Source organism: Paramisgurnus dabryanus, chromosome 22 (genome assembly GCF_030506205.2).
Source record: "Paramisgurnus dabryanus chromosome 22, PD_genome_1.1, whole genome shotgun sequence".
NCBI classification, from domain to species: Eukaryota; Metazoa; Chordata; class Actinopteri; order Cypriniformes; family Cobitidae; genus Paramisgurnus; species Paramisgurnus dabryanus.
In genome coordinates this window covers 18,541,554-18,567,232 of record NC_133358.1, presented here as the reverse complement: position 1 = coordinate 18,567,232, position 25,679 = coordinate 18,541,554, and the positions used below count along the sequence as shown (strand labels likewise).

The window sequence follows — 25,679 nt, the reverse complement described above, 5'->3', positions numbered from 1 at the left end:
GATCCAGAGCGATTTTCAAAACTTACACGGACATACAGCTGCTTGCCCTAGGGCGATACTTCCGGGTTTTATAAGTTGCGGAAGAGCCTACCTGGTGGATAAAAGCAGTATTGCAGAAAGCAGGAAATACACGTCTTTGGCAGGGAAGCTTTTTTTCTTAATTGACGTGTTAACTCGTCAATGGTGGGGAAAGAGTTAATAATGGGATTCGAGTTGGAGTTAGGAAAGATGCACAACATATTATGCTTTAAAAAAAATACAATTGAAGAGTTCAGATGCAAAAAGTGCGTCTTGCATGTTTTCTTGTAATTAAGGCTTTTATCACGCTCTTATTTTTTTAGGTTCAGTAATTTCACTTTAATGGCAATGAAAATGTTATTAGTCAGTAATTGAAATGCCTTATTTTCACAAATGTCACTTTAGTCATTTTGGTTGTATTTCACAAATTTGACTGTTTTTCGCTGCAAATTCCTCTAAGTAAAAAGCAAAAATCTCTGCTTTTTAAAAAGTCTCAAGTCACGATTCACTGGCCTTTCTGAATAAAGGCTCAAAAAATCAGTCATTATTCTAATAACTTGGTGTTAAAACCTCAACAAAATCGGGAAAAAACTGTGTATGCACACCATACACAAGCATTTAGAGGACTTTGCTGTAAAATCAGTATGATGTTTAATTCTGTTGGATTCTGCCAACAAAGTGCTATTACTGATTGGCCTAAGTCTAGGATTAAGCTGAAGTATTGTTGTCTATATTTTCTTAAACTTCCTTAGAAAGCAGAAAGAAAAAGATAATTCTGTCGCATTAACGTTTTTGCATTAAATAGTTAATTAGCATTCACGTCTGGATATGAAAATATTCTCTATTACAATTTTGCATTGGTACTGTTTATGAAAGCCGATCATGTGGTATCATTAACAGGTTTGCTTCATTGATGCTCTCAGCCAGTTTGGCAGACTATCAAAAATGCCCATATAACAACAAACCCCTTTTGCCGTTTGGCTGGTTGATTTTGTTTGTTTTTCCTGTTAAATGTAAGAGCAGAGGTTGGGTGAATGCCCACAGTTGTGGACAGAGGAGCGGTCCGCACATATAACACAAGCATGCGTGCACATAAACGAATTCACTCCACAAGAACAGTGACATGTTGAGACTGTCCAAGTGCAGTAAATCCAATTACAAGGATCAGAGGTCTGAGAATGGTGGCGCAGCCCTAGTCTGAACCACACACCTGCCAGGTCTGCCCCCTTCTTCCATTTTCCCCTTTCTTTCTATATCATTTGCTCTCTAGGTCGCACAAAATTTACACCACTCTCAAAGAGAACTTGTTTTCTATGTCTTAATATATAAGACATAATACTGTCAAAAAATTAATTAAAAACATAATTTACTCACCCTCAATGAAATCCTGAGTGTCATTTTCTGCACTGTAAGAAAAATTGATACATATTAGTATCTCAGAGGCAGTGGCGGCCGGTGACTTCTTTTTCCGAGGGCGCACGATGCGAAGTTCGTCACAACATGTATGTTGCCCATTATGTGTGTGGTTCGTAATTTCAAAATGTGTTCTGTGCGTCGAGTGATCCTATGTGCATCACGTGTCTTGTCTATATAAGTGCCTGCTGCAGACCCATCTAAAGGGTTTATGATAAAAGAGACGCTCACGTTTGACAGATACTCACATAATCTCATGTGTAATCAGTGGCAGTGTCTTGCGTGTATTTTGTGAACATCTCTTCTATCATAAACGGTTTTGATGCGTATGCAGCAGGCACTTATTTTTACAAAACATGTGATGCACATGGTTAACATGATGCAACAACACATATTTTGAATTTGCGGGACAGATGAACCCAAAAGCACAAGATGTCAGGGAAAACAGAAAACACTTTATTAAACAAAAACCCACGAGGGGGTACACAACATGAAACACTAAACAGATACACTAAACTTGACAAGATATTTGGTTTGAACTACCACACGAAACACGAGAACAGAACAAAATGAACCAGCAGAGGACCAAGGACACAAAGGGATTAAATAGCAAAAACTAAACAAGATAACAAGGGAAGAACAGGTGATGGGAATAAACTAATGATTAAACAATTAACAGGGAGAACAAGAGGGCGGGGTCAAGAGACGAGACACCGAAGGCACATGACTCGAAACACAAGATCATAAGCCTTCACATAAGACATGGGACAAGACATAATATTAAACCGGATACTATGGCCGGATCCTGACAGTACCCCTCTCTTAAGGGAACACACAAGACCAAGAAAACATGACAGATAAATGAAAGGACTAAACAATGAACACATCAAAAATGTAAAATAACCAAGGGGGTGCAGGACGTGGACGCAGCCAGGACAGCACTAACTGCACAGATTTTGATTGCCATCATGTGTGTGGTTCGTAATTTCAAAATGTGTGCTGCGCGTCATATTAGGTGATACATATTAGGTCTTTTTTAAAGGGCACTTAAGCTCCCAGAGGGCCTGGAGCTCTCAGGGTTCAAAAAGGACACAAAGGCACCACAAAAATCGTGATCACTTTTCAGATTAAGTTGTTATTCACTGATTTTTCCTTCCAGTGAGTTGGTAATTGCTGCAAGCGAATCAGTGGGTTGAACTTGGAAACCTTATGAGTCCATTTCAGCTTAATGACGAGTTAAATCTCAGTCTGCTCCTTACAAAAAGCATATATCATATGGCCTCATATGGTAATTCGATGCTGTTTTTGCACTTGTTTTGAAGCTCCACTTTCTATTACCTGTAATTGCGTAGAAAATGGCTGGAAATTTTTCTAAATGTCACCTTTTGTGGTCAACAGAGAGCAAACGCTAAGTAAACCAAATTATTGGGGCATTATTTTCCAGTGGTGGCCGGTGACTTCTTTTTTCGAGGGCGCTCGATGCAAAGTACATGTATGTAGCCCGTCATGTGTGTGGTCCCTTTTTTCAAAATAACAAAGTGTTCTGCACTTTGAGAGATCCTGATAAAAGAGACGCTCGGCATTTGCCAGATACTCGCACAATCTCATGCCTAATCAGAGTTTACTGTTAAGGGAGGGTCTTCGTGTATTTTGTGAACGTCAGCGTCTCTTTTATCATAAACGGCTTTGACACGTCTGCAGCAGGCACTTATTTTGGCATGACACGTGATGCACAAAGTATCTTTGGAAACGCAGAACACAAATTTTGGAAAAGGGAACCACACACTTGACACTCCGAACACTTGAATTAGTGAGCCGCCATTGTTATTTTTACACCTGACACTATCATTATAATACAAATGTGTTCGAATACATAACATATGTGCATTTATGCAAGCATGTGTCTTGGTAACTCAGCTAAAACTGGGTACAACTGTTCTGCTGGGTACAACTGTTCTGCCATGAGACAGCAGTCTCATGGCGCTGTGCCACAGGTTACGAGCGCTGGCTGACCGTGCCATTGTTACCCTCCTCTTCAGAATGTGTGCTGAACAGGTGGCTCTATGAATGATACTGAAACGCCGTCCTTCACTCCTAATTCTTTCTGTTTGCACCTGCATCTGATGAACAGTAAAACAGCACCCCCTAGTGACAGCAGCAGGAACACATAATGAGTACATAACGAGTGACTGTAAAGATATATGGATCAGAATAGGAGATATTAAAATGTCATCATGGTTGGAAGTTCTGGAAATAAGAGTGGATAAGTGTTTTGTGTTTCATCTGTGCCTTAGGGTTACAAATGAACTCAGCAGACTCAGCAGACAGCTATATCTATCAGATTTCATGTAGTCACTGTCTCTAAAGCAAGTACTGCATTGCTTGAACCTTTTGCATTAGCAGCGCAAAAGGCTGTGGGAGAGCAGGGGAAGCGTAAAAATTTTCAGAAAAAACTTAACTTAATTTTAAAAGATAATGTTTTAGACAGAGATATATTTTTGCTGGGTGGTCTATCAATACCAGGTGAGATTTTGAACAAATGTAAAACGACTTCAGTATAATTTTACTTTGACAGGGAGCGCATTGTTACTTTTGACCCTGTCAGCAGTGACGAAAGGAACACACAGGTGGGTCAAAAGTAACACAACAAAACAAGATTTTTGTGTTACACTTGTTTTTAGTAAAATATACCTGACTATGAGCTTGTTGATATGTAACTGCAAACATATTTTGTAATCTATCTTTGTAAAAAATAATGAAATTACATTTTCATTTTAAATTTCAGTTTTATCAAATGTTTCAAAAGCAACCGACAGTACAAACTTAAATTGTTGAGAATAAAAAAAAATTCAGGTTGAATAATATGAAAATTAAATTAAATCAAATTAGAATAATATTAATTGTCAACATATACAACAGTATTAGCGGCGGGACAAAAGTAACAAGTGTTACTTTGTCACGACATAAACTCCTGACATTTAAACCGAATTACTTTTATTTTGAAAAACTCTGAGAAGTCAAACTTCAGAGCACCAAATAACCTGATTGATCAGTATGTTAATGAAACCAGAAACACAACGCGGTATAAGAAAAAATGACCGGTTTAGGGATTTACTTATCATGGTTGAAAACACCTTTCTCGATCTACACGTGAAAAACGTTGAGTAAATAACGTGATATTTGTCAGGTCTGTCAAGGGTTTGTGTGTTAATGCTGTCATAGTTTGGGATGAAAATGTTATAAGGGGTCGTAGAAAATTGCTTTGTTACTTTCGTCCCGCATTATATAACTGTAAGATGTTATATGTAAATTGCTTTGGATAAAGGGTTTATATATACCTCTGAGGTACTAATATGAACTCTTTAGGTGCAATGACAGCTAGGAAACATTTTTTTCTGATGGGCGATGCCAAATTGTCCTTGCACAACTTTTATAGATCAACATAAATATATATAACTTGAATATAGGCATATACCTGTAGATGCTGCAATGGAGTAAGTAAAAAAATACAATTTAAATTAAAATATTGACACTGTTTAACCCCTTTCAGTGTTACCAATGTTTCATTTTCTTTTAAAGACCTGATGGGGACCCATAGTTACCATAGATACCTTCGCATTGGGCCCCCAATTTGCTAAATACTCAACTGTGGGTAACATACTTATGCCGCAATAGTTAGCCTGTCTGGAACCAAGCTGATTTAAACCACATAACTGTGTGACACTTGCATTACATGTGAACGGCCCCTATGCTAATAGGATTTTGTTTCTCTCTCCCTGTCTCGTCCTCGACCCCGAGGACAATGAGACAAACAGACCCAGTTCAGGTAAATGTGAAGGCCGGCACACCTTTGATCTACTGTCCGTCCTTCAACGGGATGCCCAGCTGATGCCTGACCAACGACCCCCGGCAGAACCCGCTTAATCTCCACTTAATCTCCTTATCCGTTTACATGTGTATATATATATATATATATCTCCCATGGGTTTTTCCCTCCTAGGACTTTTTTATTTCCCTGGCTAAAATGTCTGTGGGGTTTTTTCTCCTAGGGGGGTTTTCAACCCGGGGAGGCAGCCTTCTTGGGCTTAACTTAGCACCCTCTTCTATACGTTACATTAGTAATACGCTCGCTTATAATGTTGATTCATAGCCGCAGAAAATTTAGCTGCTTATGCTATCGTGTATTATGTTGTGCCATCTGTCGTTTTTCTGTGCTTTTTACTGCTTCTATTAATGTAAAGCTTCTTTGAATCAATTACCAATTGTGAAAAGCGCTATATAAATAAATTGAATTGAATTACCAATCAGACTGATAAATTTCAGGTGTGCTCTTTCTGTAGGCGTTTTGCGTGTGTATCTGCATCTGGGTGTCCAGCTGTTCTGTCATGAAAGGGCTTGGTTATTTGCAATAAGCAGGATATAAAACCTAGTAAAAGGCACACAGGTTGATTCTCCAGTGCGTTGCAGATACTGCAGTACGCTTGAGTTCATAACTGATAAGATGTGTCTGCACCTGCCTCACAGATTTGCATCATATCACGGCCCTTTAACTTCATAAACTGGTGACAAAAGCAGCGTCCAATTATCACTCCATGCTCATCGCTTTGCCAGCACAAAGCAGATCCAATATAGCTTCAGCTGTGCAACCATAGTAACCCCCTTCAAATAGAGCCGATCGGTCCAATGAATTCAGAGATATGTTTGACTATAAGCCAGGTTTATCCTTTAAAATGACTTCTCCGCACTGTGCAAATTAAATGATTGTGTTTTTCTTGGCTTTTATGTAATGTGCATATTTTTGAGTCTGTGTCACATTTTTAATTATAAATTAAGGTGCTATAAAACTTTGGCATTTGTTAGAGAGGAGTTGTGCATCGTGGGTAAAGGATGGCACAGTTGACGTGTCTCCGGGACTGAATTTAATTTACGATTTCCAAAGTATGAACCCCAAGAGTCCTCGCCTACTGGGGCCAAAAATGACATGGGAAGTTGTGGCGCAAACATACTTTTCCTCTCGCTATAAATACCGTCTCATCCTCCAGTAGTGCAGCTGTCAATCTTCGCTGTTTATGCAGAAGAATAAGCAACAACTAATAAAAAGCTGGAATAAATTCAGCAGGGTGAACATGGTGTACTTTAAGGGCTGTTTTAATGATGTACCTGAGCTTCAACAGGTTTGGTAATTGGACATTTTTTAAAACACTGCATTTTTGTTCTGAAAACAACATTAGGGTTGGAAAAATAAAATCAGAGCATAAAAGAAACCATTTCATTAAATTGCCAAAGTATGCAGAACCAACTAATGTAACAAATGCCAAGTGTATTTAGGAATGTAATGTGCTATAATTGCCTATACATCTATCTTTACTCATACTAATTTCAAACCTTTACGTGACTTTTACCTAACTTTTATTGAATAGCCAATGAAATCCATTTCAATGTTAAACACATTTAGCTGCATCTAACTGTGTGGTCATTTGTCCTTGTGTACAGGCCTCTCATCAGTCACCCAACGTACAGTCTTCGCCCCAAAGCAATGCACTGAATTCAATATGTTTGACTTTCCCCGTAGCATCTACGGTGGTGTCGTTCTCGTTCGACGTGGGAAATGGGCCTGTGGAGCTCAACGTTCACTCTCCTGCCCCGCTGAATGACGACCAGTGGCACAAAGTGAGTGCCGAGAGGAATACGAAAGAGGCCATTCTGACCCTAGACCAGAAATACAAGGAGGTTCGACCTGCTCCTACACAAGGACACACGCGTCTAGAGCTCTACAGCCAACTCTATGTGGGTAAGAACCACACACATATCCACAAATATGGATTTCTGGTGCCACTAGTATGTATTACACATACAATGATACAACGCAAGACAGCACTCTCTTTTTTTTACACATGTGTGACACCTGTCACGAACAATATGGGTATGTTCACTAAACCAGACGTGCAACAGCAAGCATACACACACATATTTTCTAGAAGTGTTATTTTACAGAGGCGTGATCTGGAGGGTGATGAAGGATTTGTCCTCATTAGCATATACTCAAAAAAGACAATATCACTCCTTATTTCTTTCTCAATCTTTTGTCTACTTTATGTATTTGTTATTCTGTACTCTCGCTCTCTTGCTTTTTTCTGCCAGAAAAATCAGTCTTTGAAAGTACATGAGCACAGTGGCCTACCGTATATGCCGGGGGAAATGTATTTATAGTCACCAATATAAATGCATGTGTATCTATTTAAACCTGTACTGTATTTAACGAAACAGGACCCAGAAATGCCCCATTCACCTCACCTTTTAAGGAATAGTCAATTTTCTTAAAAGAAAAATCCAGATAATTTACTCACCACCATGTCATCCAAAATGTTGATGTCTTTCTTTGTTCAGTCGAGAAGAAATTATGAAAACATTGCAGGATTTTTCTCATTTTAATGGACTTTAATAGAGCCCAACATTTAATACTTAACTCAACACTTAACAGTTTTTTTCAACAGAGTTTCAAAAGACTCTAAACGATCCCAAACGAGGCAAAAGGGTCTTATCTAGCGAAACGATTGTCATTTTTGACAATAAAAATAACAAATATGCTCTTTTAAACCACAACTTCTCGTCTAGATCCGGTCGTGATGAGCCAGCGTGACCCCACTCACTACGTCATGATGTCAAAAGGTCACAGAGGACGAACGCGAAACTCCGCCCCAGTGTTTACAAGTGTGTTGAAAGAGGACCGTTCCTACGCTGTTGTATGTCAACTGATACTAATGAATGTCTTTGTGTCAGTTTATTATTTACAATGGTCCGCAAATGTGCGTTTTATATATGTAACACGTGACCTCCCTACGTCACTACGCATTTACGTTAGGTCACGCTGGACCGGACCTAGACGAAAAGTTGTGGTTTAAAAGAGCATATTTTTTATTTTTCTTGTCAAAAATGACAATCGTTTTGCTAGATAAGACCCTTATGCCTCGTTTGGGATCGTTTAGAGTCCTTTGAAACTCCGTTGAAAAAAACTGTTAAGTGTTGAGTTAAGTATTAAATGTTGGGCTCTATTAAAGTCCATTAAAATGAGAAAAATCCTACAATGTTTTCCTCAAAAAACATAATTTCTTCTCGACTGAACAAAGAAAGACATCAACATTTTGGATGACATGGTGGTGAGTAAATTATCTGGATTTTTCTTTTAAGAAAATGTAATATTCCTTTAAGAAAAATCCACTGCTAGAATAGAAAATTGGGTTTAACTGAATACAGCTAAAAAAATGGTTTGGCACAGCAGGTGTTTTTTAATGGTGTGTGCAATATTAACATTAGCAATAGTTATTTATAGCTTTTAAAGTGTCATATCACTCATCAGGCAATTATCTATAAAACACCATTGCTTTGGGCTTTCATTGTGCTGTTTTGTTCTTTGACTTATTCTTTGCAACAAATGACTTTGATGCTCATTAACAGAAAGTGGGAACATCATTCGCCAATGTGGCTCTCTTGGGGCTTTAAGGTCGGCCATTTAAAAAAATAGACATCAAGGAAATTTCCTTTTTCCCATGAATGAGCTTTTTGTTTTAAATTCCCTAACATTACTGCTTGATTTTGTTAAGCAGTGTTTTCTAACCACAATTGTGGATAGATTTGATTCACAGTAAACCTCATTTACATGTTGTCCACGAAGCAGTAAAAATGTAATTGCTTTTTGACCTTACATCTAAAAGAGGTTGGATTTCATTTCAGTCAAAATATTGTAAACTCTTGCAATGATTGTCCGCTATGAGCAACTCTCTGTCTTTGGTCTCTGACCCTCAGTGGGAAAACTAATTGGTTTGTATCTGCTGAGAGAGCAGAGCTGGAGATGTCCAGACCTGTCAAACGTTTATTTTTTATTTTTTTTATTTAAATTCATGCAAATTCTTAATTGACTTCATATCAAATAACAACCAGACTTTTTGATTTAAGAGTCACAAACCCATTTCAGCAGGTTTGCATGTTCCTTTCATTGTTGTTTCATCTCTCAGTTATATTTTCTTTTTACTGTTCTTTTATTACCGTCTGTTCAGAGGTATTTGTTATGCACTGTTAAGTATTCGCAGCATTGCATGTTTTTTCTTATTATTTATTTATTTATTTATTTTGCTCGTGTTGTTTTTCTTTTTCTGTCATCTCGCTTGCACGCCTGTATTGGTTCTCCACAGGGAAGCCAGCATCGTGGGCTTGTCAGGACAGTAGGTAACTTTTTTGTACATTGTACCCAACAAGTAATATACAGTAGTGTAACCTAGGAATTAATGAATATCTATTTGACTGTCTATATCTATACATGAGATATTATCATCCATTGCAGTATAAGGCCAAAATCATCCTGCGCACTGCAGGGTAAAAGCAGAGGAAATGATTCCACTGGGCAGGATGGTCTAATAAATGTAATATGCTAATTCATTACAGTTTCATTAGAGAATAATTTCCCATGCAGGGCTCATCAGATATGGAGGCAGTGAACTTTAAAAGGTCTTAACAGACTCTTTGCTTTCATTCCCTCTAGTTTACTCAATTCACGGTTAACTATGAAAAGTTTTTAAAAGAAGAAACACTTTAAATAAGACACATCATAGCTTTGTGAAGTTTATTCTTAATTAACACACAAAGGCAGAAGAAATATATGACATCAAATCAGCACTTTTGCCTGTGTGAAGTTTGCATGTTTTCCCTGTGTCAATGTGGGTTTACTCCGGTGTCTCCAGTTTCCTCCTACAGTCCAAAGACATGATGAAAATCTGACTTTTCCATTTTTAAGTGCTATAATTGGGTCCACCCCCAAGTGCTTCTATCAACCTAGAAAATGTGAAAAAGATCAACCCAGTATCTTAGTTTTGGTAAACCATTCTCTGCTAGCAGGAAAAAAAATACATTTGGCTCCCCTTGTGATGTCAGAAGAGAATACCGCCCCTTAATCTGCACTATTCAACCAAGGGAGTGCCATTTAGTGCAGAGATCAGCTCTTTTGCATTTTAAAGGACCCACCCAAAATGGCACATTTTTGCTCACGCCTACAAATTGTCAATTTTAACATTCTATACTAAATTATCTATTGGGTATTTTGAGCTAAAACTTCACATATGTAGATTTATTTTACATGCCAAATTGTTCTTCCCCAACTTGTGTGGCCATGAATAGCCAATATTGGAATTGCATTACGAAATAAATAAAATAAATAAACCATGACATCAAATTTAACTGGAAAGTTATTTTTATTTAGTTTATTATAGTGTGCATAAAATATTGTTTCTTTACTTTTATAATATCAAAAGTATCCATTCAAATAAATCCCCTTTACAGCTGACCAGAAAGGCTCTGCATAACTTTATTTCAGTGACTATATCAGAGAATTTGTCTCCAGGTCATCGGCTTAATTAAAATCAATTGAGTGTACAGTAGAAGACTTTCACAATACTGCTTCTCCAATTTGCTGTTTGTGTTTTTTAAGTGTTGTGATGCTTTGCATACCAGCCGGGGTTCGTTTTGCATCTGATAACAACTAAATGCATGTACACAGTGTCAGGATCCTGAATGTCATTATATGTGTTTAGTCTTGTTTCTAGTACCAGGATCCTGACACCCTCATATAAGTGTTCTATGTTTGCCTGGAGAGTCACGTGACCTATGTGTTATGTGTGGCACGTGCTCTCCTGTCTTTAGTCTTAACCTTACCCTCCTGTTTCCTTATTATGTACTGTATGATTAGTTTCCTCACCTGTTTGTTATTGTCCCCTAATTAGTTCCCCTATTTAAATGCCATTGTGTCTCTTGTCTTTGTGGTATCATTGTATGTGTTTGTATACGTCATCGTCAGGAGTCTTTTTAGTTTTGTCATGTTTGCTATTATTTCAGTCTTGCCTTGTTTACCCCCTTGAGGGATTTTTTGTTCTATAGTAAAAGTCTTTTTGAGTTGAGAGCTGTCTGCACTTGGGTTCATCCACCACCATTCCTGACACACAGGGCCTAGAATTAACCATTGCCAAGCGCCAAATGCAAGTAAAAGCACTGGCGAGTATATGAAATAGTGTCAATCGCCATTTGGCTGGTGACATTTTTATACATTTTAGGCATAGCACTTATGGGTATTGTCGGCAGACCACAGGTGATTATGAGATCAAGGTATAGGGAGAAATAGTCGAAAACAGTTCTTATGAATCGCTCCCGCGATACTTTGACGGCATAATCTAGTCGCTATGCTCTGCGCTGCAGGAAGACAATCTCCACCAAAACTGAAACATGATGCTCGGCTTTTCAATGACATTAAATTAGAGAGATGTGATACAGACACGTGAGAAGGGTAATGTTAAATAGGAATGGCTGTAAAAAATAGACCGAAAGGCATACATTTTCAATGAACAGTACATTTTTACAGCATTTATTAACCTTTGGTAATGTTAGGCGATCATTGTCGGTTCAAGTCAGTTTATCAGGCCCGTGAAATACCAGTTTCTGTGATTTTGTAGAAGTACCACCAAGCGGGCCTGTACGGGAGCTGTCCCATTCCCTCATTAAACCAATATATTTTCCAAAATGGGTAGGCCACAAACAGGACGAAGGGATAAATTACACGTGGGCTTAAAACTAGGGTTAGGGTTGACAACTTGGCATAGGCAAGCTCTGTACCTATGCAATTTCGACACGTCGACGATGGCAGGACGCATTACGGGAGGGTGGAGTTTCGGAGGCGAGTGACCTTTCTCGCCTGCGCTGGGGATCGCACACTTTCAATTCATCCCAGTATGTTATGTTTGAAGTTGAAAATGTTTAGATTAATGTTATTAAAATCTACCAAGATGAATAAATAGGGAGTAGCTAACTAATGTTAGTACATTATTGCATAGTGTTGCTTAAATATATTTAGGTAATGCAGATGTAGTTTAAAAAAAGGAGGAAAAACTTCCGCAAGTCTCTGGCAAACAGTTAGTTTAGGCCCTGGATGTACATTATCCTCTCAATTTAGCAAATGAGTGTGTGTTTTATGTATAGGATTATGTTTAGGTTGGAAAATGGACAAAATATTGTAATAAATGGGTGTCTAAACATGACATTAAAAATTGGTGAGAGTTTATTTTCTCCCAGAAGTGAAAATCTACTAGCAGTGTAATTTCTCTAAGGTCTGCTTTATTAAATGGTACACACAATAATGAATAAAACAAAACACTTAATGAGTCTCATCAAACCTTGTTTTCAAGCTTATTGTCGGACCTCCGCTGAAAATGACTGATCAAGTAATTTTGTACACTGCCAACTGTGTGTAATTATGCGTTTATTAGCCGAGTAAAATATCGACTAGTAAATGCATAAATTTCTCATCCAGGTGCATCCGGAGGTCAAAGAGGATTTCTCGGATGCATCCGATCTCTCAAGATGAACGGGGTGACCCTTGACCTGGAGGAGAGAGCAAACGTCACCCCTGGAGTGAAGCCCGGGTGCTCGGGTCACTGCACCAGTTTTGGGATGTATTGCCGTAATGGGGGCAAGTGTGTGGAGAAATACAACGGCTATTCCTGTGACTGCACCTCCACAGCGTATGATGGACCTTTTTGTTCTAAAGGTCAGTATCCAACATACTCTATATGCCTCACACTCTATAAATCAGATGCAGTGAACCACAGTCCACCTTCACAATTCAATGTGCAGAATGCAAATTAGAGTGTCAAGATTTTTGTAAAGTTTTTGCACTTGAAATATGAAACGTATAAATAGGAATAACTCACAATCTGCTCCTTCAGTTTTCTAATAAAATGCTCCCTCCCTGCAATATCACTTACTGCTGACTAGCAGTGAGTAGCAACGCTATGACTTAATAAAAACAAAACCATTGGTTATTGTAGAGAAAAAGCAGTTTGATATGTTTCACCCTAACTTCCTGTTTAAATAGGAAATACACAACTGAGAAAACTTAAAGGGACACTCCACTTTTTTTTGAAAATATGCTGATTTTCCAGCTCCGATAGAGTTAAACATTAGATTTTTACTGTTTTGGAATCAATTCAGCTGATCTCTGGATCTGGCGGTACCACTTTTAGCATAGCTTAGCATAATCCATTGAATCTGATTAGACCATTAGCATCGCGCTCAAAAATAACCAAAGAGTTTTGATATGTTTCCTATTTAAAACTTGACTCTTCTGTAGTTACATCGTGTACTAAGACTGACAGAAAATTTAAAGTTGCACTTTTCTAGGCAGATATGGCTAGGAACTATACTCTCAAACTGGCGCAATAATCAAGGACTTTGCTGCTGTAACATGGCTGCATCAGGCGCAATGATATTACGCAGCGCCTGAAAATAGTCCCCTGCTATTGAAAGTTACCAAGTGGACTATTTTTGGGCACTGCGTAGTATCATTATCATTATTTTTGAGCATGATGCTAAAGGGGATCGCACACCGGCTGCGCCGCTCAGCGCCGCGCCGTTCTAAATCAACTGAACACATTGTTTTCTATGAGTATACGCACACCGGCGCCTGTCCGCGCCGCCCAACTGTGACTCAGGAAGTTGCTCAAATCCCTGTCGCGCCACACAGCGCCACTCACATAGTTTAACATTAAATAACATCATATTTGTCCCAAATCATTAACGATTAACATTGGCTGCTAACGTATATTTTGCATTTTGAAGTAGACGCTATCTGACGAAGCTCGCGTTATTTAATGTGCACTTCCGGTTTACAATACCTCCGAGTTCTGCTAGGGGCGACGCGATGCGGCGCTGTGCGGCGCTGAGCTGCGCGGCCGGTGTGCGATCCCCTTAATGGTCTAATCAGATTCAATGGATTATGCTAAGCTATGCTAAAAGTGCTATCGCCAGACCCAGAGATCAGCTGAAAGGATTCCAAAATGGTAAAAATCAAATGTTTAACTCTAGACAAGCTGGAAAATTAGCATTTTTTTTTTTCAAAAAAAAAATGAGTTTCCCTTTAACTTCTTGTCGAGTATGTTAAAATCATGTGACGCTAAACAACTAATTTCCTAAACTTTCATCGTGTCATGTCATGTAATGTGTGCTAGTTGAAACCCTGACCTCTTTCTAGCCCCACCCACTTATTTAAATATGCTGATAACATTAAAGGCATCAGAAAACCACACATTTTCCATCAACTGCTCTTCAAGGTTTTTGTTAAAAATGGTGATTCCCTGAGAGTGACAGCCTTCATCTTTGCCCTCAGCTTTCTCCATTTCCTTCTGCTTGAAATATGCATGAACAGCCTTGTAATTGCAAGGTTTTAGCTCACATTTCCATTTAACACATATTTACTTGTGCTGTATTGGGTATTGCAGTCAATAATGAATTCTCTAAGATACAGTGGCCTTGGGTCAGTGCAGTCTCTCCCACAGGCTGCCTTATGTCTGCCGCTCGATAATGCACATCACCTTCACTCCAGAAAGACTGAGACTTTCTCACTTCTTCCTCATGAATGTGTTTCAATGCTGTCCGCATCTGTATCTTATTTAGGATATTTTTTAATAAATTAAAGGTCCGCTTTTTCAATTTTTAGCGGTGAATTGCAACCAATGGCTCAGTCCAAAGCTCACCCCTCCCTTTCGAAATGCATAGAGAAGCTACGGTAGCAGGCAAACGACAAACATATCATCAACGTATTGACAAACGCGCTCTATAGAGTTGGTCCGTTTAGGGCTACTGTAGAAACATGATGCGACTTCCATGAAACATGACCCGCGGTGTATATACTGTAGATTAAAACGGCTCATTTTAAAGTAATAAAAACAATACAGTTTGTTTTGTAAGGCCTTTATACACCAGTAATTATATTATACACAGTATATATTTATCAATATGTGCATTTCTTTGGGATCGAATACATGACTTTTGCGCAATTGAGCTGTTAGCGTAATGCTCCAACATCTGAGCTACAGCGATGCTTATATAAAACAGCATACACTGCACTGTGATCATTATAGACAGAAGTGTACAGTACTGTGTGGTACAGTAGCTACATAATTCACTCCTGGGGCTGAAAGTTTGTTGATTTAAATTTTCAAAATGATTCACCAAAGTTGACTTTGTACTCAATATCTAAAAAATGTAAAAGGAATTTAATTCTGTTGTTCTTGAACCCCACAGCGCAGCCTTATAAAATAGTGCAGAATGCTCAAGGGCTTCACAGCGAATAATTAAACCACTCTGCAGTCTCGGCACTGATTTTCTCTTCGTCTCCCAATACGGCGTTTTTGCGAAGCTCATTTGCCTGATCCCGTGGGTTACATGGCTAAATAGAAGAATACGAATGCGGTGAATAGCAGATAAATCCACCTTGTCCTCTGCGTACATGAGATATTCAGCACGGGTAGGCTTTGTCACGTTCGTTCGCTCTCTTTTTACCCTTGTGTATATTTACTTCATTACCCATCTTGATTTCCCATGGTTCTCTCTGTTCCACCCCATATGCAGCAAATCCTGTGTTGTTGATACTGCTCGTGTTAGACAAATCCATGCACACTTGCACACTCTTCGTAGCAGGTTAAACGATCCATGTAAGGACCTTTGTTCTCCCCTCAAGTAAAAAGGTAATAAGAAGGTGTCCTGTCTGTTTTATAGCTTTTGCCGAAGCCCCTCATGAATACAAAACGTGAGGATAATGTCAGTCTCCTGTCCTTTACTGCAGATGCCCAGGATAGATATCAGTTCATCACTCAAGATGCACTGTTTATCAAATGGTGACCATGATTTTTGATCAGGGAACAACATTTATAGTCCTAAATGCTGTGGGGCAGCAGCGGGTCTACAAATCGGAAGGTTGGTGGTTCAAACCCCAGTTCCACCTGACCAAGTGTCGACGTGTCCTTGAGCAAGACATCTAACCCCAGCTGCTCCTGACGAGCTGGATGGCGCCTTGCATGGCTGACTGCCGTCAATATGTGGGTGAATGTGAGGCAATATGTAAGGCGCTTTGGATGGCAATGTGGCTATGAAAGCGCTATATAAATGCCGTCCATTTACCATTTATAACCCAAGTCTTACCAAGTCTTAACACTATAGTGCTTCTCAAACAGTTTCAGGTGGCAGTCAACAAAAATTGCATACATCCTAACCCCCTAAATCTTAAGTCATGTTTGTTTCTTTAGCTCATTTGGTGGGGCATTGCATTAGCAACACAAATGTCATAGCCTGTTAAATAAAATAAAAATAATCAGTGTAAATCGATTTTAAAAAAAGCCTTAGTCGAATGCATGAATATAAAATGTAAATGATTTACAAAGCATATTTTTATTAGATTTTGGTTTTAATCTTTTATTGAAATTAACAGTAACATTATCTAATGAACCTAAATGAAGTCAGCCATTCACAAGCATGTTAGACCAAACAAATACAAACACTGACAGATAATCGTGAATTACATTATTCTGTTATAAGTGGAAAAACATGAAAAGAGTTCATACTCATACAGTTCATCATTAAAGACTGACTAAATTGTGAATTAATTGTTCATAAGTTTTGTCATTTATTTGTTTTTAATATTTTTTATTTAGTCTTGTAACTCCCGACCCCAATGGACCAGAGATTCAGAGAAAAAAGGTACAAGAAGGTACAAAGGTTGGGCGGTCACTTGGGCGGTACCTTTATAAAAAGTACACCTTTGTACCTAAAAGGTGCATATTGGTAGTTCAAAGGTACACACTTTACCAAAATGGTACATATCAGTGATGGGCAGGTCAATGTATAAACAACTCACACCCGACCGACGATTTTTTTAACTAACCTTCCCGCAACTTGGACCGCAAAAAAATTTAATATTGTACCCGACCCGCTTCCTGGCCCGCATTTTTTTTAAATGTAGCTCATCGTAGCGTCATTGGGCCATAGATGTAGGATCTAGTTGCTATAGGGTGTTCTTTATATTATTGTAAACTATATAAATTGCAAACGACCCGACCGACCACGACCCGAATATCACTAAAAGTATTTTTGGAAATGACTCATATTGGATCAATATGCGCATTACTGGTAAATATTAGGAATTTTTTAAAAGGCACCGTCCCAGTGACAACATTTGTACCTTTTTTCTGAGAGAACAGGAAATCGAATTGAATTATTGATGTATGGGTTGATTGATTGATTGATTTTTAAGGATTGGTTTGTTGGTTGGATGGTTGGGACACCGTAGCTTTTTCAAACTGCCAAAATCAAGTGTATTCAATATACAATAAAACCACTGAGGAAACATCTTCGTCTGTTTTTCCAGATGTTGGAGGGTTTTTTGAGGCAGGAACACTGGTCAGATATAACCTCACACCAGACGTGGTGGCTGCAGCCTCCGGCCTGGAAGACAAGAGCATAACACAGATCAGTACAACAGAGAGCAACTTCACACGTGAAGACCTCACCTTCAGCTTTAGTACCTCCACATCTCCCAGCGTCCTGGTTTATGTCAGCTCTAAAACGCAGGACTATATGGCTGTGGTGCTTCGTCACAACGGTAAAATGTGTTGATGATTTTTCCGTATGCTTTGTAGAGAATAAATGTGTAGTTTCTTTGCTTTTGTATTCTCTTCAACCATATGCTGCTGTATAGTTTATTCAGTCTGTCTGTTAAAGGGCTATTCAACTGTAGTATTACCGTATTTTCCAGAATATAAGTCGCTTCAATCAAAAATGCGTCATGAAGACGAATACACATATATAAGTCACACTGGACTACACGTCGAGTTTATTTAGAAAATGATTTCACAAAATCCAAGCCGAAGAACAGACATTTAAGTTATTTAACTAAACAATAGCACACAGAACAGCAGGCTGAATAGATGTCTATACATTAACGTAACATTATCAGTTATTTACACGATACACAATAGCAGACTGAACATACCTGGAAGGCTGTATAGGCTAAATGAACAGAACAAGGCAACGTGCATCTAGTTCACAGGCTCATCATTCTACATCACTGAAAGGGATAGTTCGGCCAAAAATGATATTAAACCCATGATGTACTCACCCCCCCGCTGTCTGAGTTGCATATGTCCATCGTTTTTCAGACAAACACATTTTTGGATATTTTAGAAAATGTTTTAGATCTTTCAGTTGATTAAATGTAATGTTACGGGGTCCACCCATAGTCCACAACCTTCAAGTCCAAAAAAAGTGCGTACATCCTTCACAAAATAAATCCAAACGGCTCCAGGATGATAAAGAAAGGTCTTCTGAGGGTAATCCGCGCGGTGTTGTTGTAGAAATATCCATATTTAAAACTTTATTAACGAAAATAACTACCTTCCGGTAGCGCCACCATCTTAGTCACGTCCGCATTCAGGATGAGGGCTTACGCAGCCTACGGAGGCTACTCTGCTGCTGCTCCTAATTTTTCATACGTCACTAAGAAAAGTGCATACACTACGCTAATACTCTCTCCTGAATACAGAGGAGTCTAAGATGGCGGCGTTTTAAATGTAAATTTGATTTGTTTTACAAAAAACTTGGTTTTAAATAATAAGTACACAGTTCAACTTCCATGTATGATCAAAGGGACAGGGCAATTTTCAGGGCCAGACATTTAAAAAAAGTAAAAAAAAAGAAAATTAAATAAATAAACTCTCATCATTTTAAGGACAGTCTATATTTATTAAATATATATCATTATGGGATTATTGGGTCAAATTAAATGATTAAGGGGTCTGCAAAAGCAAGGGAGAAGCATTTCCACCTTTTTTGTAGAATGACCCATATGTCAAATGACGGAGCACAGGAAATCCCATCCCTGTTTGCTGGCAGAAGGAAGACACTTTGATGCATTTAAAGGAAAGCTCCTTAATCCATTCAGGGACACATTTTCACTTTAAACACAGATTTAAGCACAACTTGTTTAATTTGTAGAGCAATGTTTTCACTGAAGACCATTCCATAAAATTTAAAGCAGACACTAAACTGAATGTACTTAATTGCTTTTGTTAAGCTGCCCAATCCCATGAATTTATCTCTGTAGTCTGTGAGCAGATTTATCTCAAGAGCCAGAGCTGTAACCCAAATGAGCCTCTGTTCTGTTCTGTGGCCCGTTGGCCTCTAGTGTGTACAGTATATGACTGTGCAGAACTGTCCAGTAGGGGAATTATAGTACTGTATGTCAAGGAGCAGACATACTTATTCCCAATCGCATCAATTAAATATCATACATTTATCTTTTTTTTAGACTCTGATCCAGAAGAACCGGGTCGATGTGATCATAACCTATTCTCATTTCTTTCTTATTCTCTGTCTCAACCAAATTTGCTCAGGCACCCTACAGCTGCGTTATAACTTGGGTGGTCTTAGAGATCCTTTCACCATTGATATCGACCAGAGGAACCTGGCCAACGGGCAGCCCCACACCATCAACATATCTCGAGTCGAGAGAGACATTGAGATACAGGTAAAACACACTTACATACATTAACATACTGTACATTACCAGTGTAGTGGTTACTGCTCCAGGCTGGTGTCTGTGTAGTTAACTAAGGAACATGGTAACACCAAACTGTGTTGTAGTGGTTCCCAACCTTCTACATTTATCTTTCCATTTGATTTTGCCATTATGCTGGCAAGCACGTTGGAATGGAGCAAGTAAAATTTTGACAAAAGAGAATATTTATCTACCTTATATTGGCATTGTAAGCATATGATTGTTTATCCATTTTTATTTGAGCTCAAAGCATATCGGATCCCGTGGCAAAGCTTCCCCCCTCCACCCCATCACATTACTCTCTGATGATATATCTATCCCAGTTGAAGAGGGTAGAGTTCGGGCTAAAATTCCAAGCTCAGGGCCCTCTCCTCCTCTATTATCATATTACCATATTGATAACATGCCAATGCGAACTTGTTTAAAACATGCATGATGCAAGCTGTAGCCATTATGCATTCCCATCTGCAGTACGGAAGCAGGATAATTGAAAGCCTATATTGATCCCTGAACTTGGAATCAGTGCACACGTTAGCTTTTTATTATGTCCTAAATGGTGGGGCGAGCGGCGGCCCGTGTGATCGATAAGCAGGATGCATCGGCGAGATGGAGCGATAACAGGGTAATCAAGATCACGGGAAACTTGAGATCCACCACACCGATCTGTAGGATGTGCGCAAATACTCAGGTGATGGAGCTGTTTGATCCTCTGCATCACCTTTCTCCTCTATACCGTCACTATGACACATGCGTCAGGAGAACAATAATGAACGACAGATGTGCAGATAGCATGTCAGATATACCGTGACCTTGTCTGCAAATGTGCAGGCTCTGTTGTCTTGTTGATTCCCTCTGCCTTCTCTGTTTCAGTCTTTTAAATCAAATGATCAAATTCCCGCTGTCTGAAAGCATGAGGCACAACGCTGAGATAAGCCTGTGGGTCTTATAGCAAGGCTGTAGCTCTCTTTAATTCAGCTTTATTTCACTTCTCCTGACAAAACTCTACCAAGTGTGAGATCTTGCAGACTAGCACTAGAAGCCTGGCACATATAGAAAGAGAGACCATAGCCTGTTTACCCTGTTTTTATAGCCCTCGAAAAGCACGCTGACATTGCAGCAAATAGAAACCCAGAGACATTTTTCACACCTTGACCTATGCGGGTATGGCGATTTCAGTGTATGTGTGCATGACACTAGTGGTATGTTAGTATCACTGTTGTGAATGCCTCTTTTGTGGACGGAGCACCGGTACAATCTGCAAATTGTATTTTAAAAAAGTTGTCATATTCATTTTCAGATTCACAACGTCTCTAACATTTTGAAAAAATGACAAAAGAATGACCAGGCGATTTGCTGGTCAAATGGACAAATGATGCCTAAATTTGGTGCTTTTTCAAATTGGACATGCTGTTGCTTTCACAGCGCTACTTCAATTGACATTATAAATTGATGATATCTCATTGGTTGCTCTCCTAATGTAATACGGACATTTATGAAGAGTTTTGTTCCAAAACAAGATAAGTCCGTACTTGATATATTTAATTTAGCATTTACTTTGGTATATTTCAACTGAAAGGGCCTTTTATTTTGGACCATTGTTGTGTTTTAACCCATATATTTGACCCCTTCCACTTGAGAAATAGCAGGAAACTGCAGGATCTCTTAAACCTAAATACATTTACATTTATTTGTCCAAAGCGACTTACAAATGGAAATAGTCTCATCAAGTCCAACACAGTATACATAGCCAAGGGTTGGTTGGTACAATCATTTTTTTTTAAGAATGTACAGATAAAGAAAAAGGAAAATAGAATAAAATTAAATAAATAAAATTAAATCCTAATTTCTAACATCAAAGAAATTAGGCTTTTTAATTAATTCTGCTCAAAAATGCTCAAGATCTGTTTAATGTCAAGAGAAGAGAGGTCACTGAAAATAATTTTTTTAATTTTTTGTAAATTTTCTGTATTTTCCGTTTGTATCTTAATAAAATGCATTGAAAAATACATTTGGATGGACATTAAAACTTCTGAAACAACAAATCTGGTGGTGGTGGCCACCCGTGGGTTCACACCAACCGCGTTTGAGGCAAATCCATTTAGGGTTTATTCACTTCATTTACACCTGAAATTCTAGTTATCGAGACATTCACGCGGAAATTCACGTCATGGGAGGGGCTTCTGCAACTCCGTTCGCTTTCTGTAAACGCGTAACTAATAGAGAAGCTCCTGATTGGTTAACGGGGCACGTTTTTCGGCCAAAGTTCCAATTTTTCAACTTGCGCGTTTCCCACGGCAACACTCCATTCGCGGCACCCTTGAACTAGACGTGCGAATTAGGCGAAAACGCGTCTACCGCTCCGTGCTAAACGCCTCATTCGCGCAGCGAGATCTCCAGATGCGCGTCAATGCGTCTTTACATTGACTTAACATTGAATTCACTCCCGCTTGACGCCTCTACCGCGGCTGGTCTGAATGCACCATAAAACATTTGCACAGTACTGTATATATTCATCAAAGCGCTATACGCCTACTGCAAGAGGAGAAGTTACCAAGTATGCTTTCAAAACAAACATAATCAAATTTTAGATTATTGCATTGCATAGGTGGAGTTCGGGGGACAGGGGGGGCACTGCCTCCCAAGACCAAAGCCACTTATGATTTTGTTTGAGCTATTAATGAAATAGAAATATAAAATGTAAATTTGATTTGTCTGATCTTAATATTTTAATAGATAGACTCTGTAACTTAACCCATTTGCGCCTGATGCTGCATGGAGAAACATCTACCCCCGGTTACTTTTATTTCATGTTTCTAAAGTGCTACAGAGGCTTCGATATTACGTTTTTGGTAGACGTTGACAATTCTTAGTCTTTTTTTCTGAAAACCCTCTGTAGATAAGGGTATTTATCCTAGAATAACATAGGTTTTAGGCGTTTTAGGAGTAAATGGGTTAAGGCTAAAATAGTTTTAAATCATATTTAAAACGCTATCACTTTCTGTCTTTTTTTGTATGTAGTCTCTTCATCAATTTTATCATTATCATATTTTTATCATAAAAATGTATGTTGTATATAAGAATTGCACAGCGTTATTGGCTTGAAATTAACTCTTTCCCCGCCATTGACGATTTATCTCGTCAATTAAGAAAAAACATTTGCATGAAAATGTTCCTGATGAGGTTTTAAGGTAATCTGTAATATTGCGTTTATCCACTAAATGTCGTTCTTACCCAATTTATTAAAAAAAACTGAAACAAAACATTATTTATTAATTTTAAACTATGTGTATGTTATGATAATCATTCTGAATCTGATCTCTGAACAAAATTCCATTTTTTTGAAGAAAAATACCCATATTTAAAGGTTTATCAGCAGAGAAAAAATATAGATAGGATGAAAGTTTTTTTCCCATTTTGTTTGTTGTTTATTGTTTGTTTGAAAGCAGAGGGTTTGTTCTTTCATTTGATATATTTGTATGTTTATATATTTTTAGAAGAAAATTTTCCTGGAAGGTTTTTTTTACTTTTGTGAAAATCATAAAAATGCTGGTAGGCAACTTCAAAAAAAAAAAAAAAGGCTGACGGGTAATGAGTTTAATGTCAATCCATGTATAAACACTATACAAATATGTACCGTAATGCTATAAAAATACCAGATTCTGACCAATCAGATTCTGTAATACTGCTGAGGTTTTTATCACCTGTGCATTTTCAGGAATAGTTTGCTTTAAAAGGGATAGGAGAGCTGATAACAGCAATCCATCTGACCTTTCCACACACCCGCACCTGATGATAAATGAAGCATCATACCCTTTCTGAATCAGACAGGGAAAGGTCAAAACATAACTAAAAGAACAACAACCATGTAGACAAAGCAATCACCGTTGTACTTGATCTTTTAGTTGCTTTTAAACCCCAAGGCAAATAGCAAAGCACCATTTCATTTAGGAATACATTATTCATTTAGAGTAATAAATTCATTGAGGGTTTTTTTTACCATCGTGTCAGGTCAGCTTGCTATCAAAGTAATGTGGAGGACCCCGGGACAGAGCTTTTATAGTTGCAGTTGTCTGCTAGTCATGATGAGAGTCAAGCTATTCTAAAAGAGGTTGAAAGATCGCCCCCTATTGTAAAGTTTTATAAAATAATAAAACTGATATATTTATAAAAATATTCATTTTTTTATAAATTAATGTTTTACAGATATTTAAGAGGCACTAAGCTGCCTAATTCTCATTAATATTGTTTTATTTTCTTCTTATTGTCTGATATCTTCTGCATTTGTTTGTTGTCTCTTTTTCTCTGAATTGTTCTCTCAATGGGGTTGCAGCTATAATTCAAGGCTGACAGAATAGCAGACACCCCTGTAAAGCTGATGTTGCCTCCCGGGCCGAGTGTCCCTCTCTGGGTGGCCGCGGTGTAGGATAGGCTTCTGTCAGATAGGCAGCTTGTTGGATGGAAATTAATTATAGGCTCACAGCAGGGCTCATTAGCGCTAACCGCGTCAAACCGGGGCCACATCACCACAGGGGACAGCCTCTCTCTCTCTCTCTCTCTCTCTCTCTCTCTCTCTCTCTCTCTCTCTCTCTCTCTCTCTCTCTCTCTCTCTCTCACTCTCTCTCTCTCATTGAGTCTTACCTACATCCCTACCGCCCATTAGTTTCCAGAGATAAAGGTAAACAGGCTGCAAGCAATTTAATTTGGTCACATTATCCCACTGATAAACAGCAACACGCCCTCCCCTGTTAGCAGCAGCAAAAACACAAGAGCATGAGATATGAGATTCAGAAATGCAATTGGACAAGGTTTCTGGAGAGTGATGTGTTACGCGATGGAAAGAGGGCTTCCCTGGACAATTTTTTTGAGCACCTGGGAGGCGTCTGAATAAACATGCCTGCTTGTATCAGTCCGTCAACATCAGTGGAACAAATTAGAGCTGAAATATGTCAGAAGAACGCTATTGTGTCTGAGCCTGTGTTTCTTTCTGTTAGCCTCATTTGTATTCACGGCATTGTGTGGCGATGAGGGAGCCACTTTCACAACACAGAGGAGACTTGATGAGCAGCCGTGTCTTCAAGCACAAAAAAGTAATTTGGCGGAAATAATTATTTTTAATACAGCGGCTGAGATGCCTCATGCTTATTAGGAGTTCACGTGAATCAACAGTAACAGGGTAATTAAAACTGTCACTGAACTATGTGTGTGTGTGTGTGTGTGTGTGTATGTATCATTGCTTTGAAATTAAAAGCGTTACATTCATGCATTTGGCAGACACTATCCAAAGCGATTTACAGTCCATTTAATTTATACTTTTATACCAGTATGTGTGTTCCTGGAATTAAACCCATGACCTGTGCATTGGTAGCACAGTGCTCTACCAGAATAACAAAAGCACATTTACTTAATGTTTATATTTATTATATTACATATTATTATATTTATGCATTTGGCAGATGGTTTTACCAAAGCGACTTACGGTGAATTAAGGTGCATTAATTGCAAAATAAAAATGTTTAAACACTTTTATAAAGGAAAGAAAGGTACAAAAGTTGTCAGTGGGACAGTTCCCTTTAAAAAGGTCCTGAATTGTACAATTTAGGTACAAATATGTACACATTTGATACCAATATACAAAACTGTATTTTTTTATATGAGAACCCCTTTGTAAAAAAAAAATTGTATTGCCGCCATAATTTTTTTGTTTGTTCATTTCAAACAAATTTCAACTTACTATTATTTAACTTGATAAGAGATAAGTTGCTACAACTTATAAAATTAAGTTGACTTATTTGAACTCTATTCTTTAGTCAAAATAAATAATATT

The 25,679-nt window shown here is 38.4% G+C and overlaps 1 protein-coding gene across 1 annotated transcript in view; it reads left to right on the top strand.

The window, feature by feature from the left end:
* Window positions 1-25,679, top strand: part of cntnap2a (contactin associated protein 2a) — a 431,066-nt gene that overhangs the window by 375,598 nt on the left and 29,789 nt on the right. The window contains exons 17-20 of the mRNA XM_065258074.1: window positions 7,004-7,222; window positions 12,779-13,015; window positions 17,669-17,902; window positions 19,692-19,825. Of these exons, the coding sequence (XP_065114146.1) occupies window positions 7,004-7,222; window positions 12,779-13,015; window positions 17,669-17,902; window positions 19,692-19,825 (824 nt within the window). The remainder of the gene's footprint in view (window positions 1-7,003; window positions 7,223-12,778; window positions 13,016-17,668; window positions 17,903-19,691; window positions 19,826-25,679) is intronic.